The sequence below is a fragment of the Malaclemys terrapin genome, chromosome 5 (assembly GCF_027887155.1).
Source record: "Malaclemys terrapin pileata isolate rMalTer1 chromosome 5, rMalTer1.hap1, whole genome shotgun sequence".
In the NCBI taxonomy this organism is placed as follows: domain Eukaryota; kingdom Metazoa; phylum Chordata; order Testudines; family Emydidae; genus Malaclemys; species Malaclemys terrapin.
Genome location: NC_071509.1, coordinates 21,545,954 through 21,569,261, shown reverse-complemented (window position 1 = coordinate 21,569,261; position 23,308 = coordinate 21,545,954). Strand labels below are relative to the sequence as shown.

General features: G+C 40.0%; 1 protein-coding gene across 3 annotated transcripts in view; it reads right to left on the bottom strand.

Annotated features, from left to right (window-relative positions):
- Positions 1–6,626: 6,626 nt before the first annotated feature.
- The window catches only part of DOK7 (docking protein 7), a 93,803-nt gene continuing 77,121 nt past the window's right edge, over positions 6,627–23,308 (bottom strand). For 2 of the 3 annotated variants that reach the window (XM_054031009.1, XM_054031011.1), the window contains 4 exons: positions 18,184–18,249; positions 17,062–17,133; positions 14,760–14,912; positions 9,268–9,885 (listed from right to left, as the gene is read on the bottom strand). In XM_054031009.1, the coding sequence (XP_053886984.1) occupies positions 9,695–9,885; positions 14,760–14,912; positions 17,062–17,133; positions 18,184–18,249 (482 nt within the window). In that variant the 3' untranslated portion in view covers positions 9,268–9,694. Of the gene's footprint in view, positions 6,775–9,267; positions 9,886–14,759; positions 14,913–17,061; positions 17,134–18,183; positions 18,250–23,308 lie in introns of those variants that run through there. The other variant, XM_054031010.1, reaches the window with a different exon arrangement.

Genomic DNA, 23,308 nt, shown 5'->3' with positions numbered 1-23,308 from the left:
TCTCCCACGACACTGCAATAAAGCTGGTGATTTCCAGGAAAATCCCCCTGATCTGCACTGGTATAAATGATAGGAGAATCAGGTCCAGGCTCTTTGTAGGACCTGGCCTGGGCTACGACTTGTGGAATGGACTGCTAACTGCACCACACCCATGGTTGTAGCTGCTGCAGTTAGCCGGAGCTTCATTTATATTTGTATACCTTTTTGACTAATATGGGGTTCTTAAGGCACCCAAGAACTGGCATGGGAATTGTCTATCCTTCTGTTTTGGAGATTCCGCTTCATTCCCAGTGCCTCTTTCCCCTGCTCTCTATCAACATTCTAGCATACTTTCCATTTGACTAGGAGGGCAGAAGGTGCAGTCACCTCAGGTCATTGCCGCCTGGCTTTGTCTACAAAGAAATAAAGTATTCTTCCGTAACGGTCCCAAACACTACATCTCACGGGCTTGGGTGGCTCTGGAAATTCCTCTACAACAATACTATAGTATTGTTTTTTTAAGAGGTACCTGATTTCTACTGCAATGCTCTTAGCCCTGGTCTCCTCCTTGATAAGATTAAGTGCTGCTCTTGACCAGTAGGGCTTTTCAGACCCTCACTGCCAGTCCACCTGCCTGTCTGTCAGACTCCCAATACTAATTCTTAATGTATTTCTAATTTGTGCCTACAGCATCTAGATCCAGCCTCTTCATAGTAAAAGTGTGACATGAAAGCCAAATGCAGCCCACAGGGTTCTACTGTCTCCTGTAACAGGGAAACATGGGCCTGTGTACTACACATCTATATGGTTCATTGCAAACTGGCCCTGTAGTCTCAGTGGGTCACGTCTCCCTACTAAAGATGAGAACAACCGCAATCTACTACATTTTGTACAACTTACGTTCCCTGTAGATTACCAATATAGCTCACAGATGGGTAAAGCTGAATGGACACAATAACAGATGCTGGTAATTTCTGAGCTTTCACAATAGAATATAGTACCAACCAAGAAAGAAATTACTCACACACTTACTAACTCTGCCTTCTGATCTCCCCTTCCCTGTTGCTTATCCCTCAAAGAATTTGTCACTTACTATTTTAATAAAATGCTTATATTGAATACATACACATATGCAGTAGAACAACAGACTAAAATTCTTCCTGGACTCTCTTTAGGCAGCACCAGAGCAGAAGCAAGTATTTTTTGAAGTTACAGTAAGAAACTAATTAGAACTCCCTTAAACTTTTATTAAAATGTAAGCTTGCTTAGCAGTTAGGCTCTTCTAAGATTTCACACAGCTTTAATAAAAAGTGTATTGTATTACAATTCACAATGTCCATTAGTTATGTTTCCCTGTGAGACATGTTCTATCCATTCAAAGAAAGTCCAAATAAGGATGTTTTAGTTATCTATGAAATCCTGAACATCAACAACCCAAAAATTAAAAGAATACAGTGCTGCCAAAACTCCATCTTTCAGAAGAAATGCATTAGTGAGGTCATCAACACATGTGATCATTAAAGATCGCATGGAACTTTTTGTTAATCCCAGTTACTTGAGCTGACATTTGGCCAGGATGTCATATTCTGCCTACTTAACTACAACTTCAGCTCAGTACAGTATTCTTCCTTGTTCCTTACCCTAATCCGTTGCATAGTATTGCTGGGTAAGGTTAAAGTGATGCTGCGTTGCAATCCACTCTGACTACATTTCAGTTGTGTGTGAAATGACCTGTTTGTGGAACAGGTTGTGTAGCAACTAGAGACCCTTCTGGATGAAAAATGCTGTATAAATGCAAGACTATGGTATTATCTGGCAATTCACTTCCTGCTATGGCCTTTCAGCAAAGGGTAAAGAGGGCTTCCATGGACCAACAAACTGCTTATTTTACTGTACTGCATGCCTTTCATGACCTGACAAAACAATGTAAATCAAGGATAAGTCAATAATAGTACAGCCCACCAAACTATATTAAGTCTTACAGAGAAAAGCATAAGCATTTGCCCAAGCTATTTGCTGAGGAGGATTCCCCAGGCCAGACTGTCAAAGGTATTTAGGTGCCTAAAGATGCAGATAGACACTAGGGGGAATTTCAAACCCATCTAAGCAAGTTAAGTGCCTACATGCTTTAGAAAAGTCCATTAGATGTCTATTTGCATTTTAAGGCAGCTAAATACCTTTACAAATCTTAGCTCCAGTGCCACAGCACTACAATTTAGTTTAGAGAAATTCCTTCTCTCACCTGAAGGGTCACAAATGATAATGAATGCCACATCATTGCTTTAAAACAATGCCATAAAATCCACTGAAATAGTTATGTTTGAAAGTATCCTACCTGTGTAAGACTAGCAAAATCAAAGAGGTATTACACAGAGTACACATAAATGTGTGTGAAACATACCTATACTAGAGATGGACCAAATATTGGCTAGACTACCTGATCTGCCTGACTACCATTATGCCCACAATACTTCACCTGATGACAGGTAGCTAAAGCCAGTTTTCTCTGACTTCATCCCTAGAAGCACTGCTCCATAAATTCGCACTTTTGGCATGTGTTGTTACTGTGGTGATGGCACTTCCAAAGAGTAACAACTTATTTCAGGGATCAGCAGACATAGTGCTGTTTTGCTCTTTGGAGAGTAGGTCACCTGCATGATGAGATCCCGCAAGCCATACAGAAGTCAGTGGATGTGTGAAGAATGTAGGATCAAGACCAAAACTTTTCACTTCTCCCAGGACAAATCAGAATGCCAAATTTATCTGAAAAGGGGATTTATTGGTTTTTGGTATTTTGGCCACAACTCTGAATTGAATGGCAAACTGCAGTCTAGATCTCTCTCTTCTTCCCCCCTCTTTCTGTTAAGGGTATGTGTGTGTGTACTCCTATAAATGTATGTGATCGAAGCACTGCTATATTTAACAAAGGTCTGTTCACGGATTTATAGCTTGGCCTTTAAAATATGTCTTAGTCTGGCACTGGGACCAAGGTATTAGTCTGGAAACTAAACTTTTTTTTTGGTAATGCAACCTGTTGAGAGAAAGAGCCGTTTGGCCTTCATGGAAATCTAAAAGATAGACACTTCCCATTTTTGTGTGCTCCTGTGCTGTAGCTCAGGAAACCTTCTTAAAGTAAGCTTGTGTAGGTCCAGAACATAGATGAGGCCTTTGTGATAGTTTAAAAACAAAACTAACAACAACCCATTTCTTTAACATAGCCAAGATATTGAGATTTGAACAGCTCCTGCTCATCCCTGTACAAAATTTCTCAATATTGGAAAGTCCATATAATCATATTAAAGGGATACCAGCCAGGTCAAATTCAGCCCAGAATATATGTTTTGTTAAAAACAAGCTTTTATCAACTGAAAGGCCAATGGAAATGTTTCTGTGATTTATATGCATTTCCAATTGAAACAGATTTCTCTTTTCAATAAGTTTACACTGCCATGTTGCATCTGCATCCCAAATGGTACCCTCACACTTCTGCATGAAATCCTGACACTGAAATCAGATATAAAAACAGACTGATCGCATAGAAAAGTGAAAAATGGTAGTCTGCTTTTCATTGTCCAAGCTATCTGAAAGGCAAAAAGGAAACAAAGAGCATGAATATTGAAAAGTAAATAAGAGGTTTAAAAATTTATTTTTTCATACAGCCCTATAGGGTGCTATTAGAATCCTCAGAAAGGAGACATATCTCTCTGGATGGATGGACTATTTTCTTTAGTAATATTATTATATATCTATATATCTATAAAAACACAGAGAGACATAAATTTTAACCTGACTGGGTCTCTAACATTGTAACTCATCATTTAAAGGCAGCAGTAGCTGAAGAATTTGTGGGCTTCAACGTTGTGTGTCCCCTCTGCCCCCAAATAACCATGTTGCAATGTGCAGTGTTCAAAGAGTAATTTGTGGGGAGGAGGAGCATGTAGGGAAATGCGGCCTTTATAAGAATCTATCTTTCCCTGGTAAGGTGTATTCACGATATATTCACCATGACGGACTGTGGTACATTTGAAAGACCATACATGTATTGCCTAATCAGAAATATCTGAATGAACTGGTGATAAGAGTCATTCATCCCTGGCTGGGAGGAGAGTGATGAACTCTATCCAAAGCAGGGAAATACCATCACCCTTCCCCTTCAAATTGTCTGCTGCAGGTAGCCTCATGTTGTGTCATGATATTGCAATGATTACAATCCCAATCCTGCATCAGGATTCACTAATGCAAATTCTGTGTGGGTGCAGAGATCTACACTAGCAGTTCCCAGTGCAGAATCAGGGCCTTGGGGGGGTATGACTTTGAATCAGTACATGATAGCTCTGTCCTGTGCTGTTGTGACACAATATTGCCACTTATTAAGGTAATGTTGCAATGTGTAAAAAACAGCTTAGCGTATCATGACATAAGCTCCACACTGGCAAGACTGCTGCTATATACATGACAGGGAAGATCAGGCTGCTCAAGTCCAAACATTGGCCTTCCGTGTCACTAGTATATATTGCAAGTATTTTAACACCAGCCCTGTGTCAAAAAGCCACCTTTTCAAAAAACAGTGACTAACTACAAAGTGAAAGTAAAACATAAGAAAACTTTTCAGTAAATAATATGAATTGTAAACATTAAATACAAATATTTACATAACGAAGGGCTTGATCCTGCAAGCCCTCCCTAAGGAAATCTCTCATCAACTCCACTGGCAGTCCCATGCATGGGGAGGAGGGGAGGCTTATAGGGTTGGCGCTAACTGAAACAGGTCCCAAGAAGCAGTAAGAGTCCAGGATATCATCGTTCTTTTCAATACAAATTTACAAAATAAATTGTAACTGTCCATTCAGAAAACAAAACAAAAACAAACACATTTTTAAAATTGGGTGAACACATTTATAAGATAGCCCATCATTGTCCCTAAAGAGATAGCACATTAGTATATACTTATACTTCCAGTTCTACGGTTCTATAATTCTATATGAAAGATGACAGTAGCTATTGTCAGCTCTCATATGCTTATTTATTTGCTAAAGAGGCTTGGGGCATTTTTAATGCTAATTGTTAAATGTAAAACAAAAAAAAATTGCCTTCAAATAGACACAAGGGATTGAAGTCAGTGAGTAAAATTCATTTCAGTCCAAAAATTTCACTCATTGATGTTAGTTACTGCATGGATCTACAAGCAGAATTGGTTCCTAAGATGATATTGTCAAAGTATTTTTCAGTACTTAGAGTATTTGTTTAATTAACTTGCTTCTGATAATCCTTGAAAGCTCAAAACTGATATGTTACTCATTGCCAACATTTTGTTTTTTCCAGAGTACAAACACGCTGGTTTGTTACTGTAGGTTCTCTGGCATAGACTAAAAATAAATAATAGCACTTTGTCTCAGGACAAAAAGACAAACCACAAAACTGCAGACTTACAAATTGATGCAAGAAAGAATAGGTCAAGTTTTTGAAGCATACAATGTCACTTTAACTATGCTAAAGCAAGACATCTCAGAATTCTAGCTAAAACTATATTGCTATATTACATCCCATTGTGCCTATGCATTGTAGGGTCTCAAAAGACAGTGTGATCTTACATAGCATTGGTTCTGCAATATTTAGGCATAGCCTGGAATGAATAAATGGTAGTTTTAGTTTTAACTCTGATGGACTGATTTTGATCCTGGCTTCCATTTTTGAGGCACAGTTTTGGAGATACAAATGCAGGCCCAGATTTTCAAATGTGACTATTAATTTGGAGTACCTTGATTTTGGACAGCTCAACTTGAGAAACCAGGAGCCTGATTTTCAAGGTATTGACCACCCACAATTCTAGTCAAAGTCAGTGGGAGGTTCAGGTACTCAATGCCTCTGAAAATAAAGCTCCAGGCTTTGTACTTAAGTTGGGCACCCAAAAACCAAAGCACCTAAAAATAGTGGATTTTGGAAATGTTGGCCTCAAATCTCTGATTTTCAGGCACAATTAGACAGTCATAAAAATGGCCCGACACTGCAAACACTTACACATATGCATAACTTGATGCACAGGAGTAGACCCATTGACTTCAATAGGACTACGCACCTATGTAAAGTTAAGCATGTGCATAAGTGAGCCTGTATTTGGACAAAAATATGCCAGTAGAAAAAGGTTTTAAACTCTGAATTTTCTTTCTTTGGTATTTAAGTAAGATACTTAAAAACCACAAAAAATATATTCAGATATTGTTATGTACTTACGTGTATGAATACATATAGGTCTATTTGCACAGATCAATACTGTATGCATACACACCCACCCACAAACATACATCCTTATTTGCACACATTCAAAATTCTTTAAATACAATGCCCCAGATCAGTAGTCATTGAGATATGGCACCACGTTCTTCCAGGATTATTGAGTTATAGAAAAAGAAAACAGTAACTTACATATACTGTATATGGAAAAAGAAGAGAACTTCTGGACATTACACTCAAAGCTTAAAACACACATCTTGCTACCAGTTTTCCAATTAGGAATTAGAATATTGGAATGAGTCTGGTATAAATATGATAAACAAGGGCAGCTTTTATAAGAGTATGTTTTAAATAATAAATATGTGAATCATTTGAAATTTAAATTAGTACCAAGTTACAGTGAGCAAAAAGTTCTTTCCCAAACAGATCACTCCTGGGACCCTTTCTTCTTGTGTTCAAGTTCCTGCAGGCGGTCCTCACGGCATTGAGCGTGCTGAGTTCCCACTTTGTGGGCTGTCTCCGTGGCCGCAATGTCAATCTGTGCATATTTGGTTGATCCGCCCCCTGAAAAAAAACAAAAAAACAAACACAACTGTACTGTTGACTATAATATCATGCATTTCTGGGGAATGCTGGTCCAGAGGTTAAATGCACCACCCTGGACTGTGGAAGGCCTGGGTTCAATTCTTGTCCACCACAGACTTCCTCTGTGATGTTGGGAAGTCACTTAGAAACAGATTTTCAAAAGGATTTAGATGTCGCTTGACGGCGGGGAGCAATGCCTCACCACAGACAGACAGCCACCTAGTGGAATTTTCAATCCTGAGTTGGGTGACGCCATGTAATCTAAGCTGCCTGTAGCTGACCCCTATGCATGGAGACAGCTAAGCCCCTAAGAAAGGGATTTTTCAGAGCCAACAAGCTGAGTGGGGAGCTGCCTCAGCTAGCCAAAAGTGAAATGGCAGGGAGAGAAGAGGGGCTGTGGCACTTTGGGACTTCACCCAGGCCTGCCCTGTAACCATGTGCTGTGCAGTTTTGGCTCAGTTCCTTGACACCAGCAGCCTGTTCACATCACAGTTGCCACCCCCTGGCTTCCACCAGCCTGGTTGCAGGGCAACACCAACAGCCCTTCCAGTCCCACATCTCCCCAAAACCGTCTCCCCCCCAGTGTCCAATCCCTCTCACTGGATACTCACAGAAGTTATTAGGTTTACTGCCTCCAAAGAGACAGAACCCACACCAGCCTGTTAGTTTAGCTGAGGACTTCACCCTTCAGTTTAACACACAGCACTGAGATGGTTTTATAATAAAACAAGAATAAGTTTATTATTAACTAACAGATATTTAAGTAATAATATGTAAGAATCGAAGACAAACATGGTTAGAAATAAAACAAAAACAAACAAAACATGCTTTCTGGTGACAAACTTAATTTCAACCCGGGTGGATTTGATTTAAATCAAATTTATTTAAATAATGGTTTAACTCACTAGTCAGGAAGACTAGATTTAACCATGGATTTCTACATAAAAGTGCATTCTTCACAACTCAGAAATAGATGTAGGTTTCATTTTTAGAAGGTACACACTATACATTTTTAAGTGATTTATTTTGAAAACTTTTCAGATTAGTTTTACAGCTATATCAGAAATTGAATGATTGTTTGGTTATTTCATTCACCAAAGGTAATTGAAGCAGATATTTATGAAGTCATTGGGAGGTGAACTATCTCCAATTCAACAGGTTAATCATTAATATTTGGAGGATTTTCTTGCTATGCTGTATTAGAAGGAGAACATCACCAAAAAGACATTTAAATTGTTTTATTTAACTAAAACAACAAAAACAACAACAACAACGTTATGTATTCTGGATTTTTTTCTTCAACAGCAAACATATAATATTTTAACAAAACAAGCATATGAATTTTTGAATTTAGTTAAACATTATACATAAAATCAGGTTTGTTTTGGTTAAAATTGTTTTTAACTAAAATAGTTAAATGAAATATTTTTAAAAACAAAAATTAAATCAACTATGTCAGCCATGTCAACATGAGAAACTTTAAATATTGGCTTCTGCAGCTAACTCAGTCGTCTTCACCTTCATTCTCCTGTTTGTTCATAATCTGGAAAAGAAAAACAAGCTTTCCTGCTTTTTCAAGTCCCAAACAATTTCTCAATTTGGAATGAATTAGTCCAAAGGAAGAAAATATTCTTTCTACACTGGCAGAAGAAGCTACTGCTGTTAAAAGTGAGATTATCACTTCAACAGTCTCTGAATCCAAGTGACTTCCAAGCTTAAGTGACTTCCACCTGTCCACTGGTGTGACTTTCTTTAAAACATCATCAGCAAAAATATATTTCTTGAATGGTTCACCCTTAGATCTGAAGTTTATTATAGTTGGCATTATGGAGGGATGATTGCTGGATGTCCATGTCATAGCCAACTCCTCTTCTTCAGTTGTTACAGTTTGACCCTGGTACCGAATATTGAGAATATTTGCAAGAAAATGAGCTGGTGATAGTGCTTGTTCCATTTATTTTTTTAATGTTTGTAATTTAACTCTGTCATTGCATACTTTTCTTTTTAAGATCTCACTCAATTCCTTCTAAATTTCAACAGCATCAGCAATAAAATAGCTATTTCCCTGCATTTTGTTCAAGCCTTCAGAAATAAGCTTCAGGGTACTCAGCATGTGTTTGACATTTCTCTTAAGCCCAATGTTGAGAACTTTGGCTATGACAGTGCCATCTATTTTTTCACGATTTTGTTCACAAACTGTCATCAGATTAAGCCAGTTCTTGATATAGTGCTCAAAACAGTCCACTACTGAGTTCCATCACACATCTTGTGGGAGAGTTAGCTTGGTTCCTCCCACTTTTTTCAGAGCAGCTGCTGCAAAGTGGTTGTTACGGAAGTATTTTGCAATTTCAACATTAGCCTTTATTTCTGGAACACTGAAGTCTTTGGCTAGGAGGTGCATCAAATGAGCACGGCAACCGTATGTTATTAGCTTGGGACTCTCTTCACTCTCTTCTAAATAATTTCTTCTCATCTTGGATACATCTGCAGCATTGTCTGTGACCAAGCTGTGCACTAGACATTTGAATTTTTTTCCCCACAGTTTGTTGTAGCTTTTATTGCTACTTCTTGTAAGTATTCTGCTGTGTGTGCATTTCCTGATGTATCAATTGTTTCTGTAAGACATTCCCTTCTTCTGTTGTCACACAAGCATATACAACATGATCATTGTGGACATTGCTCTACCCATCAAGACTCAGGTTAACACTTTCACCCTCTAGACCTTTTGCACACTGCTCAAATTCTCTTTCATACACTTTATCCAGCAATTTGCCTGCGACACCTGCTCTGTTGGGTGGACTGTATCCTGGTCTTAATGACTGAATCATATTAATGAAGTGTGGGTTCTCAATCATATGGAAAGGAGAGTTTGTTGCATAAACAAACCGGGCAAACTTATCTATGGTTGTTTCTGGATGATGGAGATTTTTTTTTTTTTTTTTTTGGGTACAGGTGATATACTGTGACTATGTGACATATATAATGTGAATGAAACACTACCATTGGCAGATAACTCTGAAACTATAGAAAATGATGACGATCTTGAAGGTGGATAGTCTTCAGAATCCTGTACTTTGAGGATGTATTCTCCTAAACAAAATAAGTCAATGCAGTTATTTAATTATTATTACCATATTGCTCATTTAGTATTACTCATTTCATTCACTGACACTCAGGACTACTTCAAAGGTGAAATTGTAAAAGGAAGATCTGCCTATTTCAGCTATTTATTTTTTATCACAACTGCATCTAAAATGATAGTACCATAGAGTAACAACTATATTTTTTGCTCAAATATGAGAATTCAAGATAGTCTAGAAGGAAGACAGGTAGTCCTTAAGAAAGAAATATGAAATAAAAGTTGGCCAACTTGAAGATCCTGCATGTTCAGACATGTTCCTTTCATCATCTTCAACACGGCTTTCTCAATAATGTTGTTTCATTCAGGCGACCAGGCTTTGCATTTCTTTGTTGCACTGTTTGCATTTTGCACGCATGCCTGTCTTACCCACAGGTAGAGGAACTTCATTAAAATATTCCCAAATTGGGTCTCTTTTATGGCCTGCTGCCGATATAGGTTTTCCCTTCTAGTGAGAGAATGGTATGGTAGATCTCAAATCAATGAAGGCTACACTCAGAAAGACCTCAAGACTTCTGGAATATGCTGCTCAAACACTTTCACTTTTGTTTCTACTGCCTGTTCTACTCCCTTCTCACATTTCTCTCCAGACTTATTCGCCTTGTCCAGACCTATTCCTCCCCCAACAATCTTCTATTCATTGAACTTTTTGAAACTTTGCACTTTTAGAGAGAGGTAAGGGATTGACTCTGCGTACACAAATTTGCAGTGGGACAATAGGGTTGAGGTCTGTTATTTCTCACCTCTATATCTTATTTATTTATTCAAAAACATTTTTGCTGTTAACAAGCATTTTATCTCTGGAGACACATCCACAGTTTGAGAACTGAAAAACTAAGCATCTCTGATGGTATCTTCTGGACTGAGCACTGAGTCCCATTGGATAGATATAAAAATTAACCTAAATAATCTACACTGAAGCCCCTGGAACCCCATAAGATTGGGTCCCTAATTCATGAACTATTGGAACTCATTTACAAGACTTTTCTTAAACATTACACGAATAGATTGTCTCATACTATAGAATTAGAATTTATAATCCCTATTCCATGTTGAGATATCTTTGAGCTATAATATATCTTAATTAAAACTATCTTTACATAGGTTTTTTTCCCTCAAAAAGCATTTTATCAAAAAAATTCAATTTAAATTAAAAAAAATCAGATTTTTTTTAAATCATTGATTTTTATTCACCCTGATTTCAATCAATGACAATCTTTGTCTATGTAGATTTCTCACCTATAGTCAGTTCCAGCTGGATCCAAGAAGATACACTTTTCATCAGCTCAAACGGCACTGCTCCCCCTTTGGCCCCTAGGTGATGGATGCCAAAATGGCATTGTGTTTCTGCTTATATTTTCCAAAATCTATTGTGTCTGTTTCAAGAGTGGGGTGGCTTGCTGCAGGTGCAGGCTCCATCCCGCATCATGATCATTAAGTGGTCTTTCCCACACCACTAGTTTAGTTGATGGCTTTGTTTACCTTATATGTAGATGTACTTTTCATTGTCCCCTGAGGTATTACCTGGCTCAGTTTACCCTGGAGACACAGGAAAAGAGGCAAAACAACATTCCTTTGTCTAGGACAGGCTAGGCTTATTCCCTGTTTGCAAAACACCTTTTAAGAATGTATTTCCAGTACATATCTTTTAATTGTTTATGCACCACCCATACATACGTCACACAATAATCTTAATGACCAGAGTGTTACCAGTTTGCATACGATACTTTACCTGACACCTTTTAGATACAGATTAGGACAACACTGTTGGAGCAATGAGTGTGTCAGGCCTGTTGTGAGTTATGGAATGGTGTGTCCTTCGCCAGCTGGCATGGAGCAGCTCCCTGACTCACAGGGACTTAGATGGCTAAGTAAGCAGAGAGCAAGAACAGCTCTATAGTCTGATGGTTAGGGCACTCATCTGGAAGGAACGGCACCAGGTTCCAGTCCCTGATTCAATTAATATTTTATTTATACAAAGCTGAACAGCATCAACAGGAGAGATTGAGAAGGAGCCACTTCTGAATACCCAACAGCCTGGTGGTTAGGGAACTGACATGGGAGGTAGGAGACCCATCTTTAAGCCACTACTCTAAATCAGACAGAGTGGGGATTTGGACCTGGGTCTCCCACATCCCAGATGAGTGCTCTAGCATTGGGCACAAGTGGGAGTCACCTCCCCTTTGTTTATTTCCAAGAAAGGGTTGATCTGACTTTAGGCACCTAACTTCAGGAGAGCGCTCATAGTTGAGAGCCCCAAGTGGAGATAAAAACCTAACTCCGGGAGGTGTCTAACTAGCTTTTTGGGGTGGGGCTTTAGGCAATGCCCCTCTCCTCAGCATTTCTTACTGGCTACTTTAGGCAGCTCCCCACTCAGAATGCTGGCTTCCATGAATCCCATTCTTAGGCACTGAACTCCCCATTCATTGTAAATGGAGCTTGGGCACATAACTCAGGGCTGAGTTATCCACTGTGTGGCAGGGTAGTTAAATGATGGAAAGCCAGATCCTGATTTCAATGGGAGTTAAATGACTTAGGCCCAAATCCTCAAAAGTCTTTTGTAGATCTAGACCTCTATGCCTCATTTCCCCATCCCCAAATGGCAGAAATAGCACCTCACAGTGGTGTTGTGAAGACAACTACATTAATGATTGTGAGGTGCTCAGATACTACACAGTGATAGGGCCCAGATTAGTACCTTAGATAGGCATGGAGAAACAGTGGTAACACTTAAAAGTTATAAACTTGTTTAATCAAAACTAGATTTAAAAACACATATACCCCAAATTGCTTAAAATGTCAATACTTGAAGATCTGAATTACATGCAAAATTCTCACTGGAATTTATCTGAATGGGGAATTACTCTTCCAAATCTCCATGCATGGTGTTTATGATTTATTCTGAGGTGCCAAAGGATTAATGCTGCAAGGGACTAAGTAGCCAGAGCCAGATTAAGGTATATGGTCCTCTGATCTAGCAAAGCACTTAAGAACATGCTTACTTTTAAGCATGTGAGTAATCCCACTGGTCAATGGGACTATACATGTGCTTAAAATTAAGCACATACTCAAGTGCTTTCCTGGAGATTAGAATTGGTAAAAGTACAGAGAAAGGCAACAAAAATGATTAGGGGTATGGAAGAACTTCCACATGAGAAGCGATTAAAATGACTGGGTCTGTTTAGCTTAGAAAAGAGACAACTGAGGTTATAAAATCATGAATGGTGTGGAGAAAATAAATAGAGAAGTGTTATTTACCCTTTCACCTAATACAATAACCAGGGGTCACATAATGAAATAAATAGGCAGCAGGTTTAAAACAAACATAAGGAAGTGTTTCTTCACACAACGCACAATCAACCTGTGGAACTCATCGCCAGGGGATGCTATGAAGGCAAAAAGTATAACTGGGTTCAAAAAAGAATGAGGTAAGTTCATGGAGGATAGGTCCATCAACAGCTATAAGCCAAGATGGTCAGGGATGGAGCCCCATGCTCTGGGTGTCCCTAAATATTGCCAGAAGCTGGGACTGGAGGACAGGGGATGGCTCACTCAATAAATTGCCCTGTTCTGTTCATTCCCTCTGAAACATCTGGCACAAGCCACTGTCAGAAGACAGGATACTGTGCTAGATGGACCATTTGTCTGACCCAGTATGGGTATTCTTTTATGGATCATACCAGAGTATTCAGAATCTTCCAGGAGCAAGTCCTAGAAGTGCACTGCCTAGGGCCCCAGTTCCTGGAGTCATGAAATTATATCAGGTTCTTAGCTTGTGTTATTTAAAAAGGCAAGTCTCTAAACCTCACAGACATGAAGAAAACCTTGAAACTATGAACCAAGTACAGGCAATTAAATCATATCTGCCTGAGACTGCAGACAGCCTGAAACATTTGCTCTGAAAGGGCTGAAGTCCCATTCATCTTAATGGCACCCTAATGCCAATACCCACTATTCTGGGAGGCCCTACCAACATCGCTGCAGCAGAGGAATCTGTGCGTGGCAAGAGAGGAGTGCAGTGGACCCTGAGCTACCTAAATTAGACCAGGACAGTGCTAGATACCAGAGCAGCCCAGAATCAGGTAGGCACAAAAGTTTAGTAGGGCCTTTTTGGGGCTTGCATCTCTGAGAAGCAGCAACACCAGTTTCTAGATGGACTGTGGAGGCTCTGTGCGGCCTTGTTTGGCACATTGAGGAGGTATTCCTGAGAGGGTTAGCTTTTTTCTGTTTTATTAATTTTATGCGTGTGGCTTTTTTGCCTGCCAGAGACATATAAATCCATAGGTGATGAGCCCCTGCAGCCCTATGGAGCTGCAGGTTCTCATGTTTCAGTGCATCTGAAAATAAGGCTACTTTTATGTAGGTGCCTAAATATGGGCTTAGTTGGTTAACTTTATACACTTACGTTTGAAAAATGTGGCTTAGGCTCTCTGGCCCAGATCCACAAAGGTATTTAGCTGCTAATTTCCATTTAAATCAATGGTGGTTAATACCTTTGTGGATCTGGGCCTATGTGACTCACTTTCCACATCTGTATAATGGAGAGGATAACACTGACCTAACCCCCAGAGGGCTTTTGACAATTGTGTGCTATATAAGACTTAAAAATTAAATAAATGGCAAGGGCTGGAGACATAGCAGCCTCCAGAGCCCCAGCTTAGCAGGACAGGTGTCCCTAATAAAATGTTTCTAAATGTTGACAATTGCGGGCAGACTCCAACACAAGCAGCTGGCGGCCATGAGTACAGGACCTCCCTCTGGATGCGAACACAGTTTACATTTGTTAGCGTTTAGTAGCAGTAATGGCCCACTTAAAGGCCCTTACCTCTTATGCCTGTGCTAGGTTCTTGAAGCTCCAGTTCCATGTAGTGGAGCTGTTTCTTCGATGTAGGACTGACAGGAATATTAACATAGGTTGTTGTCTCACTGTGGGGTCGATCAGATACAGGTAGATCTGTTGAATAACCTACTGCCCCTCCTAAAAAATTAACATACAATTATGACTGAAGTTCATAACTACTAATAATCCATTTAATAAGAGCAAACATTTCCTTCAAATGTTCTATAAGGAAATGCTCAGCAGAAAAAAGACACAACGGGTCTTCACCCTAAAGAATTAATGTATGTAACTGTGGACCTGATCAGGTTGGGGCTAAGGAGAATCTTGAACCATTCATATATATGTTATGTTGGAAGACTGGAGAAAACCTCATTGAAGCTCGTTGGTGTAAACTAACATTTAGAATAAATGTAACAAACAATCAAGCTCCTTCATGGAACCAAATAGCTTAAAACAGTAGAAGCTACACCCAAAACACAGGTACGTGACCCACCTGGAGTAGAAGCTGAACTAGGTGGCCCAGGGGGTTCTACAGAGAGTGATACCACCAATGCAGGGGCTGGGACATTAATTGGTGGAGCTGTGTGGGTGAGAAGTAGCAGAAAAGCACAGAGAAAGAGCATAGAAAGAGCACAGAAGCCCCAGATACAGCCAGAGAAACACTGGTAGTGTAACCCTGAGAAAAAAAGCTAAAGGGAGAGCATGATGGTAAACGACTGGCTGAAAGAGACTTATAACTGTGAGCAAAGAAACTGTCTCCTGTTATTGGATTTCTACTACAGTCAGTAAACTTGACTTAGTACATTATTCATAAATAAACAGGAGTGCATCAAAGAAATACCTGATTCCATCACCATTTTCTCCTCCTAACAAAACCAAACCTGATCCTGAAAATTGGCTAAACACTTGGATCAAAAAGTGCTAATATATATATTAAGAGAAGAAAAACAGCAAAGAGATTCTAGAAAGTGGGGTGGATGGTCAGAGCAACGTGAAAGGAAGATGATTTTGGTAGCAGTTTTCTAGATTAACTGGAGGTGGAAGATGAGGGGGCTAAGGAATAGGAGTTTCAAGTAGCCAAGGTGGGAGCTATATGTTGGACATGAACAGACCATAAGGAACATTTGAATTCTGGAGATATTGTGGGAGAAGAATTTGGCAAGATTTGGCAATTGCCTCTATGTGAGAGGAGAAAGAAAGAAGAATTAGAGATTCTGCAACCAAGACTGCAAGCTATGGGGACAGGAAGGATGGTGTAGTCAACAATCACATAGAAAGGAGGAAGATGGGATGGTTTTCAGGGCGCAGGGGGGAATGATATGCTTTATTGAGACTTCTGGGCAGTATTTTGGCAAAAACTTTTCTCTTGCTGTTAGCATGTTTCTGATCCCTTTGCAGACACTGTGATGTAATGAAAATTGTGATCTATCACATTAAATTCTCAGGCATTTTCCTGGTGCTGCTTGCAGGCAGGGGGCTCTGTAGTGGAGCATATGATCAGAGTCAGTCTTCCAACGAATAGCCTAGAGCAGGGATCGGCAACCTTTGGCACGTGGCCCAGCAGGGTAAGCACCCTGGCGGGCCAGGCCAGTTTGTTTACCTGCTGCGTCTGCGGGTTCGGCCAATTGCGGCTCCCACTGGCCACAGTTCACCGCTCCAGGCCTATGGGGGCGGTGGGAAGTGGCGGCCAGCACATCCCTTGGCCAGGGCCACTTCCCGCTGCCCTCATTGGCCTGGAGAGGCGAACCACGGCCAGTGGGAGCTGCGATTGGCCGAACCTGAGGACGCGGCAGGTAAACAAAACAGCCTGGCCCGCCGAGGGGCTTACCCTGGTGGGCCGTGTGCCAAAGGTTGCTGATCCCTGGCCTAGAGTAAGGAAGGATGAACTGCGTGTCTCTGTTTTAGGGAGCAGCCTGCTTTGTTGCTCTCTGTTTTGGGGGTCTTGTATGTTATCATTCTGAATTATAAGAAAGTATATGTTGTAACATTCCAGCAAGAGTATTTTATGTTTTTATCTAACTTCTCTGTTTGTATGCCATGAAATATAACAGACACCACCCTCACTGTGTGTCTACTCTACAAACGTTACAGTGGATCAGCCACAGCTACGCTGCTCTAGTGTAGACATTTACTAAAATGATGGAAAGGGTTTTTCTGTCACTATAGTAAAACCACCCTCCTCAAAGGTGATAGCTAGGTAGGCAGAAGAATTCTTCTTTAAAGTGTAGATATATTTAAGTGAATTTACTACCTTTTGATGTAATTGGTTGAAGTTCTGTTTACTCACCGGGTTCTTCAGGGCCACTAGAAGTTCCAAGTTCTGCAGGTGGTGCCATGAACCCAAAACCACCTTTAGGACCTAGAACATTGAAAAATTTCCAACATATTTGGTCCTATTGTAGCTAGTAAATTGACTGGTGATAATAAAGTACATATTTGCTTTCTTTCAGTTTCTAGGCACAATCTAAATAACAATGCGAAAAAACAATTGAGGATCTAAATACATGCCAACTAGAAGACATTCATATTTTCTAATGAGAACAACTGCAAGGAAATTAACACAGTTTTAAAAGTTCTCAACTGAGAGCGGTTGACATAAATGTGAGTTTTGCCATAAACTGCAGTAGGAGCAATATCAAGCCTTGAGTGTATGATTCAGTGAGGGGTGGGAGGTTGATCTTGGGAGCTCCTGGAAGGCCCTCGTTAAAGTTCCACCACCAGAATGGCAGGATGATTTCCCTGCCTGGGATGGAGTTCGCCTCTTCCCTGGAAATTGCTTAAGCCACCCCTCCCAGAAATGATTCTGCTTGTCATCTTTGGAATGGACCATGTTGCACCACATCACAAGTGTTTTCAAAACATACCCCAGGGAGAATACCCCCAGCTCCCTCTACAGAATCTTCACACACTCTCCCAATCAAACTTTTGCAATAGGAAGGCTATACTATACTATCAATATACTTGCATTAGGTTTTCATCTACAAATATTCCAGCTTAATGTGCTTGTTTGCCCTTGCTTGTCTCCTCCCTCCTTCATTTTTACAGTGACGTATATTTTAAATGGCCCTCGCCGCCAGTATATAGGATCTATCACAGGCTAAAGTGGAAAATGTTTGTGGGAGCCCCTTGTTAAAATATTGGCAGCATTTCACTGACATGAATAGGATTAGTGCCTGTGCTTTGGCACACATCCCACCTGTCACTGCCTTTTCTAAACTTATCCCACCTGTCAATGCCGTTTCTAACAAAATATTAATTCATCTGCAAATTGAATGGAAAAAATAAGCCATAATATGGATCACATCAGAAAATATCATTGTTAAATATCACTTTTAAAAATCTTTTGTTTTAAGGGAAAAGTTACACACTTTTATGTACACACACACAGAACTTAACTCATTATACTTACCAGCTTGCAGAGTGTGCCCTTTATGTACTTTCAGAGCTCCAGAAGCTGCCATGACAGAAGAAGCACCTGTTTTTAAAGAGAAATCTGCACATTAATGCTAAATATCCTTCATTGGTATTAGCTCTCTGCTGTGCCCACGCATTCACAGTCAATGTTTCCAAATAAATTACTCTGGAAAAAAAATCATTGGTAAGAAAACACAAGATTGCTTTTGTCATTGGATGTCTGTTCTAATAGCTCCCTTTTTCAGTTCATTGAAATCCTCATCTTGTAATTGTTGTTATATAAATTAATTCTTCTGTGTTGTTTCTTTGGAACAAAGAATCCCCCAAAAAAGTTTCCACAGGTCAGAATCTGCCATCCTTACTCACCCAATCAATGGGCCTACTCATAGAGTAAGATACTACTCAGTGTGGGTCAGAGGGACAGAATCACACACAAAGTTGTGAATTGCTGCTGCTGCTGCAACCCTAACTGTGTCTTTGGAATAGTTTAGCCCCAAACCTTGGTGCTGTAATTAATGTCTCATCACACCTGATCCAAAACAATTGAATTGTAGGCATGATGCAATGAATAAGCAACAAATAGAGGGGGGGCAGGGCCGGCTCTAGGTTTTTTGCTGCCCCAAGCAAAAAAAACAAAAAAAACAAAAAAAACAAAAAAAACAAAAAAAACAAAAAAAAACCCTCCCAGAATGCCGCCCCTGGAATTGTGCCGCCCCAAGCACGTGCTTGGTTTGCTGGTGCCTAGAGCCAGTCCTGGAGGGGGAAAGGGACAGGTTTTGACTTCAGTGGGTTTGGATCCAGCCCTCACTTGCTTCGATGAAATATTGTTCAGAGTTTTAATGTCTTATTTAATCACAGAAGTCTGAGATAACAAGAAAAGTAGATTATCCAGACCGTCTCTCCATCAATCCAGAACTGCTAAATATGGTACAGATGTAGAAATATACATCAGATTTATACCACTTTCCAAGTTATATAACCTGTTAAGACTGTTATTATGACATCTATTTAGGCAATGTGGAACAGAGTCTGTTTTCTTTACAGTTTTCATTGTGGGCACCATTATTCATGATGAGTTGCACTTACTCAAATAATCCCAGTGGGGCTAGTTGTGCGTGTAAGCGCTGCTCAGTTTAAGTAAGGGCGGAGGATTATGCCCTTTATTGTATTGTATTTTTTTTTTTGAATACCACACTACTGGTGACAGAACAGCTGCACTGTGTTCAGTTTGGCAGAAGGAGACTGCATTTGGTACCTAGTGTAGAATTATCCTCACCTCCTAAAATTATGAAGATTCCTTGAAGAGGTGAGCCACTGAGTTTCTGAGACACAGTTTAAAAATAGCCAAACATCTCACCCTCACCGTGAAGAAATTATATAACATAAACAGGACTCTCAATATTCGACTGTCAAACAAAGCTGAATAACCACGGAACATGCTAAATCGAAGCAACACAAAAATGATGTAAGTCAAATATGAATGCAGATTAAAGGGTAGTAAACAAATACTTCACAAGTACACAGCCTGACAAAAAAATCTCAGCATTACAGTACTTGTGCACACAAATTGTATGTACTCCATAATCACAGGACACAAACACACATTTTAAAAAGTATCTAATACTGAGGAACTGGATTTAAAAAAAAAAAGAAAAAAAGAAAAAAACCCACACACCTCACATGGGGCCAGATTATAGAGCTCTTATACACCCTGGTGAGCACTTATTCACTCAGTCGCATTGGTTTCAATGGAAATACTCACATGAGTAAATATTCCTTAGCGTGAAAAAGGGTTTCACAATCTGGCCTCCTGGTAATGATCAGCTACGTTTTCATTGTGATTGGTTTTCTTTTTCCTCCTCTAGCTTCCCAGAGGCTATAATGTGCTTCTCTGTGAATCTTTGAGACATTGTAATAAACTTTATGCAAATAACAGTTTCAACTTTTTAGGGGAGACAGACGCAGATGTTTCTTAACTGCAGTGTAATTAGTTTCATTTTCCTCTTCATCACAAAACTGAGCTGAGTGAGTTTAATCAGGAACTCAGTGCAATTCAATAGGAATCATCCAGCAGGGCAGGGGGACTTTTAAGCAACATTCTATGAGTTGTGGAAGGAGAGACTCTGTCCTGACATTTGTACAAAAGAACCAAAAAGAGAAAATAAACAATTAAAATTAAACATTTGAATCCATTTATGGTCAGGCTGATGTTACCCACTGGGTTTAATCTGGTGACTGATGAACGTAGATTGTGGAATTTCATGTGGATTCTTTTCATGAGGCTTTGAACTCCATATTACATCTGCTTGTGCTAATGGAGAACATTAAAATAAATACATTGTCTATTGAGACAGGATGTGATGTCCTCCTGCTTCTTTAGAGCCGCACATATGGTATGTCCTGTTCTTGGTTATAGGCACAAGGACACAAAATGCAGCGAATCAGAGGAGCTGGTTGAGAAGGTAAATTTTCCAGAATTTGAAGCAGCCATCTCCATGGCAGGCATTCCCTTTCCATCACCAAGCTCTTCTGCCAAGCAACTTCATATGATGTGGTTTTTTTTGTTTTTTAAAAACAGTTCTTGGTGATGTCCATTTTCAGTGTGGCTGACTCTGCCATGCCTTGTGTTCAAATGCATTAGCTCATTTAGAAAATTGTTTACATTTTACTTTTCATGCTAAGAGGAAAAAAATGTTCAATATGGAACAAAGAATTGGTACCCTTCCAAGGCATTTTTCTTGTGAAAATCAAGTCCACAGTCATAGATTCTATCCAGGGCCGGCTCCAGGCACCAGCTTACGAAGCAGGTGCTTGGGGCGGCCACTTCGGAGCGGGGCGGCACGTCCAGCTATTCGGCGGCAATTCAGCGGACGGTCCCTCACTCCCGCTCGGAGCGAAGGACCTCGTGCCGAATTGCCGCCGCAGATTGCGGCTTTTTTGGGGGGGGGGGGGGGGGCTGCCTGGGGCGGCCAAAACCCTGGAGCCGGTCCTGATTCTATCCATAGAATTGTACTCATATAGCTCCTGCAGCTATGACAAAAAGAATCAACATTTGAAATGGCTGGCTGGCCTGCTTTGTAGCTTCATGTCAGTAGTCAGTCCTTTGTGCCAACTCTTCAATAGGCAGAACGTTTTGCTGTGTATGTACTTAAGTAGATAATGCATAAAAATAAATGAGAGATTATGGAGGTTTAAGTACAAATATTATAAACTGAGCCTCACAAGTTAAATTTTCAAACTTTGCCACCTATGTGATGGCCACTGAATAGGAATGTGCACAAGCTCCTTGTTTGCATTCACAATGTAGGCAACAAGGTCTGAATGTCTAGACTGCCTGATTGTCTAGAAAAGTCATTACCTACAGAAAAGGAAAATAGTTTAAGTTCCGAGATAAAGTTGTGTTTCTTGCTGCATTAAAACTAGATGAGGCACCTAAATATGCTCAGCACATCACTTAATTAGATGAAAACTCTTTCATCTCTTTCTTTGAAGAGATATGTTACCTTACGTAATAGAGCACCCAAAGCACTGTGCCATTGTGACTTTTTGAGGATGGGGGGGGAAACTTTGGGTGTGTATCTATGGCACGTAAATGCGCAGACATCTGCAAACATTTCTACTGTTTCTAAAGAGATCTTGCCATACTCTGAAATATTCCCCAACTTTATAATGGGGAATTTCTCCAGATAGGATAGAATCTTTCAAAACTGTACACATTTTTAAGGGCACCCCATAGTCATGATATTGTCTAAACAGTTTATGGTGGTTTGTGGTGCCAGGAAGAGCCAGGCAGGGGTCCCTATCATATATAAAGAATATAAAATTCCCCATGCTGATGAACCCTCTCGGGTCCAGTTCTTCAGTCCTTGGAAGGCGTTAAGGCTGGCATTTTCAGTGTTTCCTATCTCAGGTGCCTCTCTTTAGGTGCACTATTTGACATATGTATTTTCAAAAGTGCATTAAATGTGTCTGCTGTAAAAATGTTGATGCACCCCAAGTCGGGGATCTGTGTAGGCTGAGGACGTAGGTCATGAGAATGGATTTCCTTAAAGGAAAAACCCTAGTGCCCACACCATGCTGGCACACAAGAGTCTGCATCTGTGTGCACCACAGAGTTGAGATCTGCAGGCTCCCGGCATCTCAGCGCTAGGAGAACTGGGGCAGGTGGGGAATAGAGGCAGGACACTACTAGAGGTGCTTATCTGTGTAGTCACAGTTCCATCACCCTTTGACTCCCACGGAGCAGGGATTAGGAACGATGGGCTCTACTTCTACTCTGAAGATGAAATAGCAGCCACTGAGTGATTCTGCAAGTGCCCATGGTGTTATAGGAAGGATTCCTTCCCTTCTCACCCAAACACAGATCCCATTATTCAGATGTGCACTCAGGCCAAGATTTAGCCCTTAAATAAAATATATAAACTGATTAAAATTCTGTATCAGTTTATCTACACTTTTTATGAGCTCATTTCTTTTTTCAAAAGGAATTTTAATTGTGTTCGCATAAGATTCAGTACAGTCAAGCAAGAGTAAGTCATAGGACAGAAGACTATTTATTATTAATCAATTTCTCATTGTAAAAACTTTGCTATATTAAAATCTCTATCACTGCTAAGGATGACATATTAACTGTGGACAATGTTCAAAATATAATCCTTTTTTGGTCCAATAAAATATTACAATCTACTGTATCTTCCCCACCTCAAGGACTGACAATAAATTTCCTGCCATGCTTTCCTGAATTATAAATTACCTTCAGCCTTGTCAGTGGCCACCATGGGGCAGATTCTTCTCTTGCAGTGATCCAAGTCAGGAATAACCCCTCTGAAATCAATGAAGGTACACCAGTAACTAGCTTCAGGAGAGGGGAATGAGGCTGAACAGTTCTGCAGTAAGAGATGTGCTCCTAAAAAGCCTCTTCTTTCTTCTTCTTCTTCATAACAGCTAAATTACCAGATAGTTTGGTTTCATTTCAGCACTCATTCTCTCTGTTATATACATTATTTTAAGCTGTCTTGGGTTTCTCTCTTCCGTTCTTTATCTACATAAGAACAATTTAACCAAGATACCATGTTCATAATTAGCATCCTGACATTTCAGTGCATTCCATTCCATGGCAC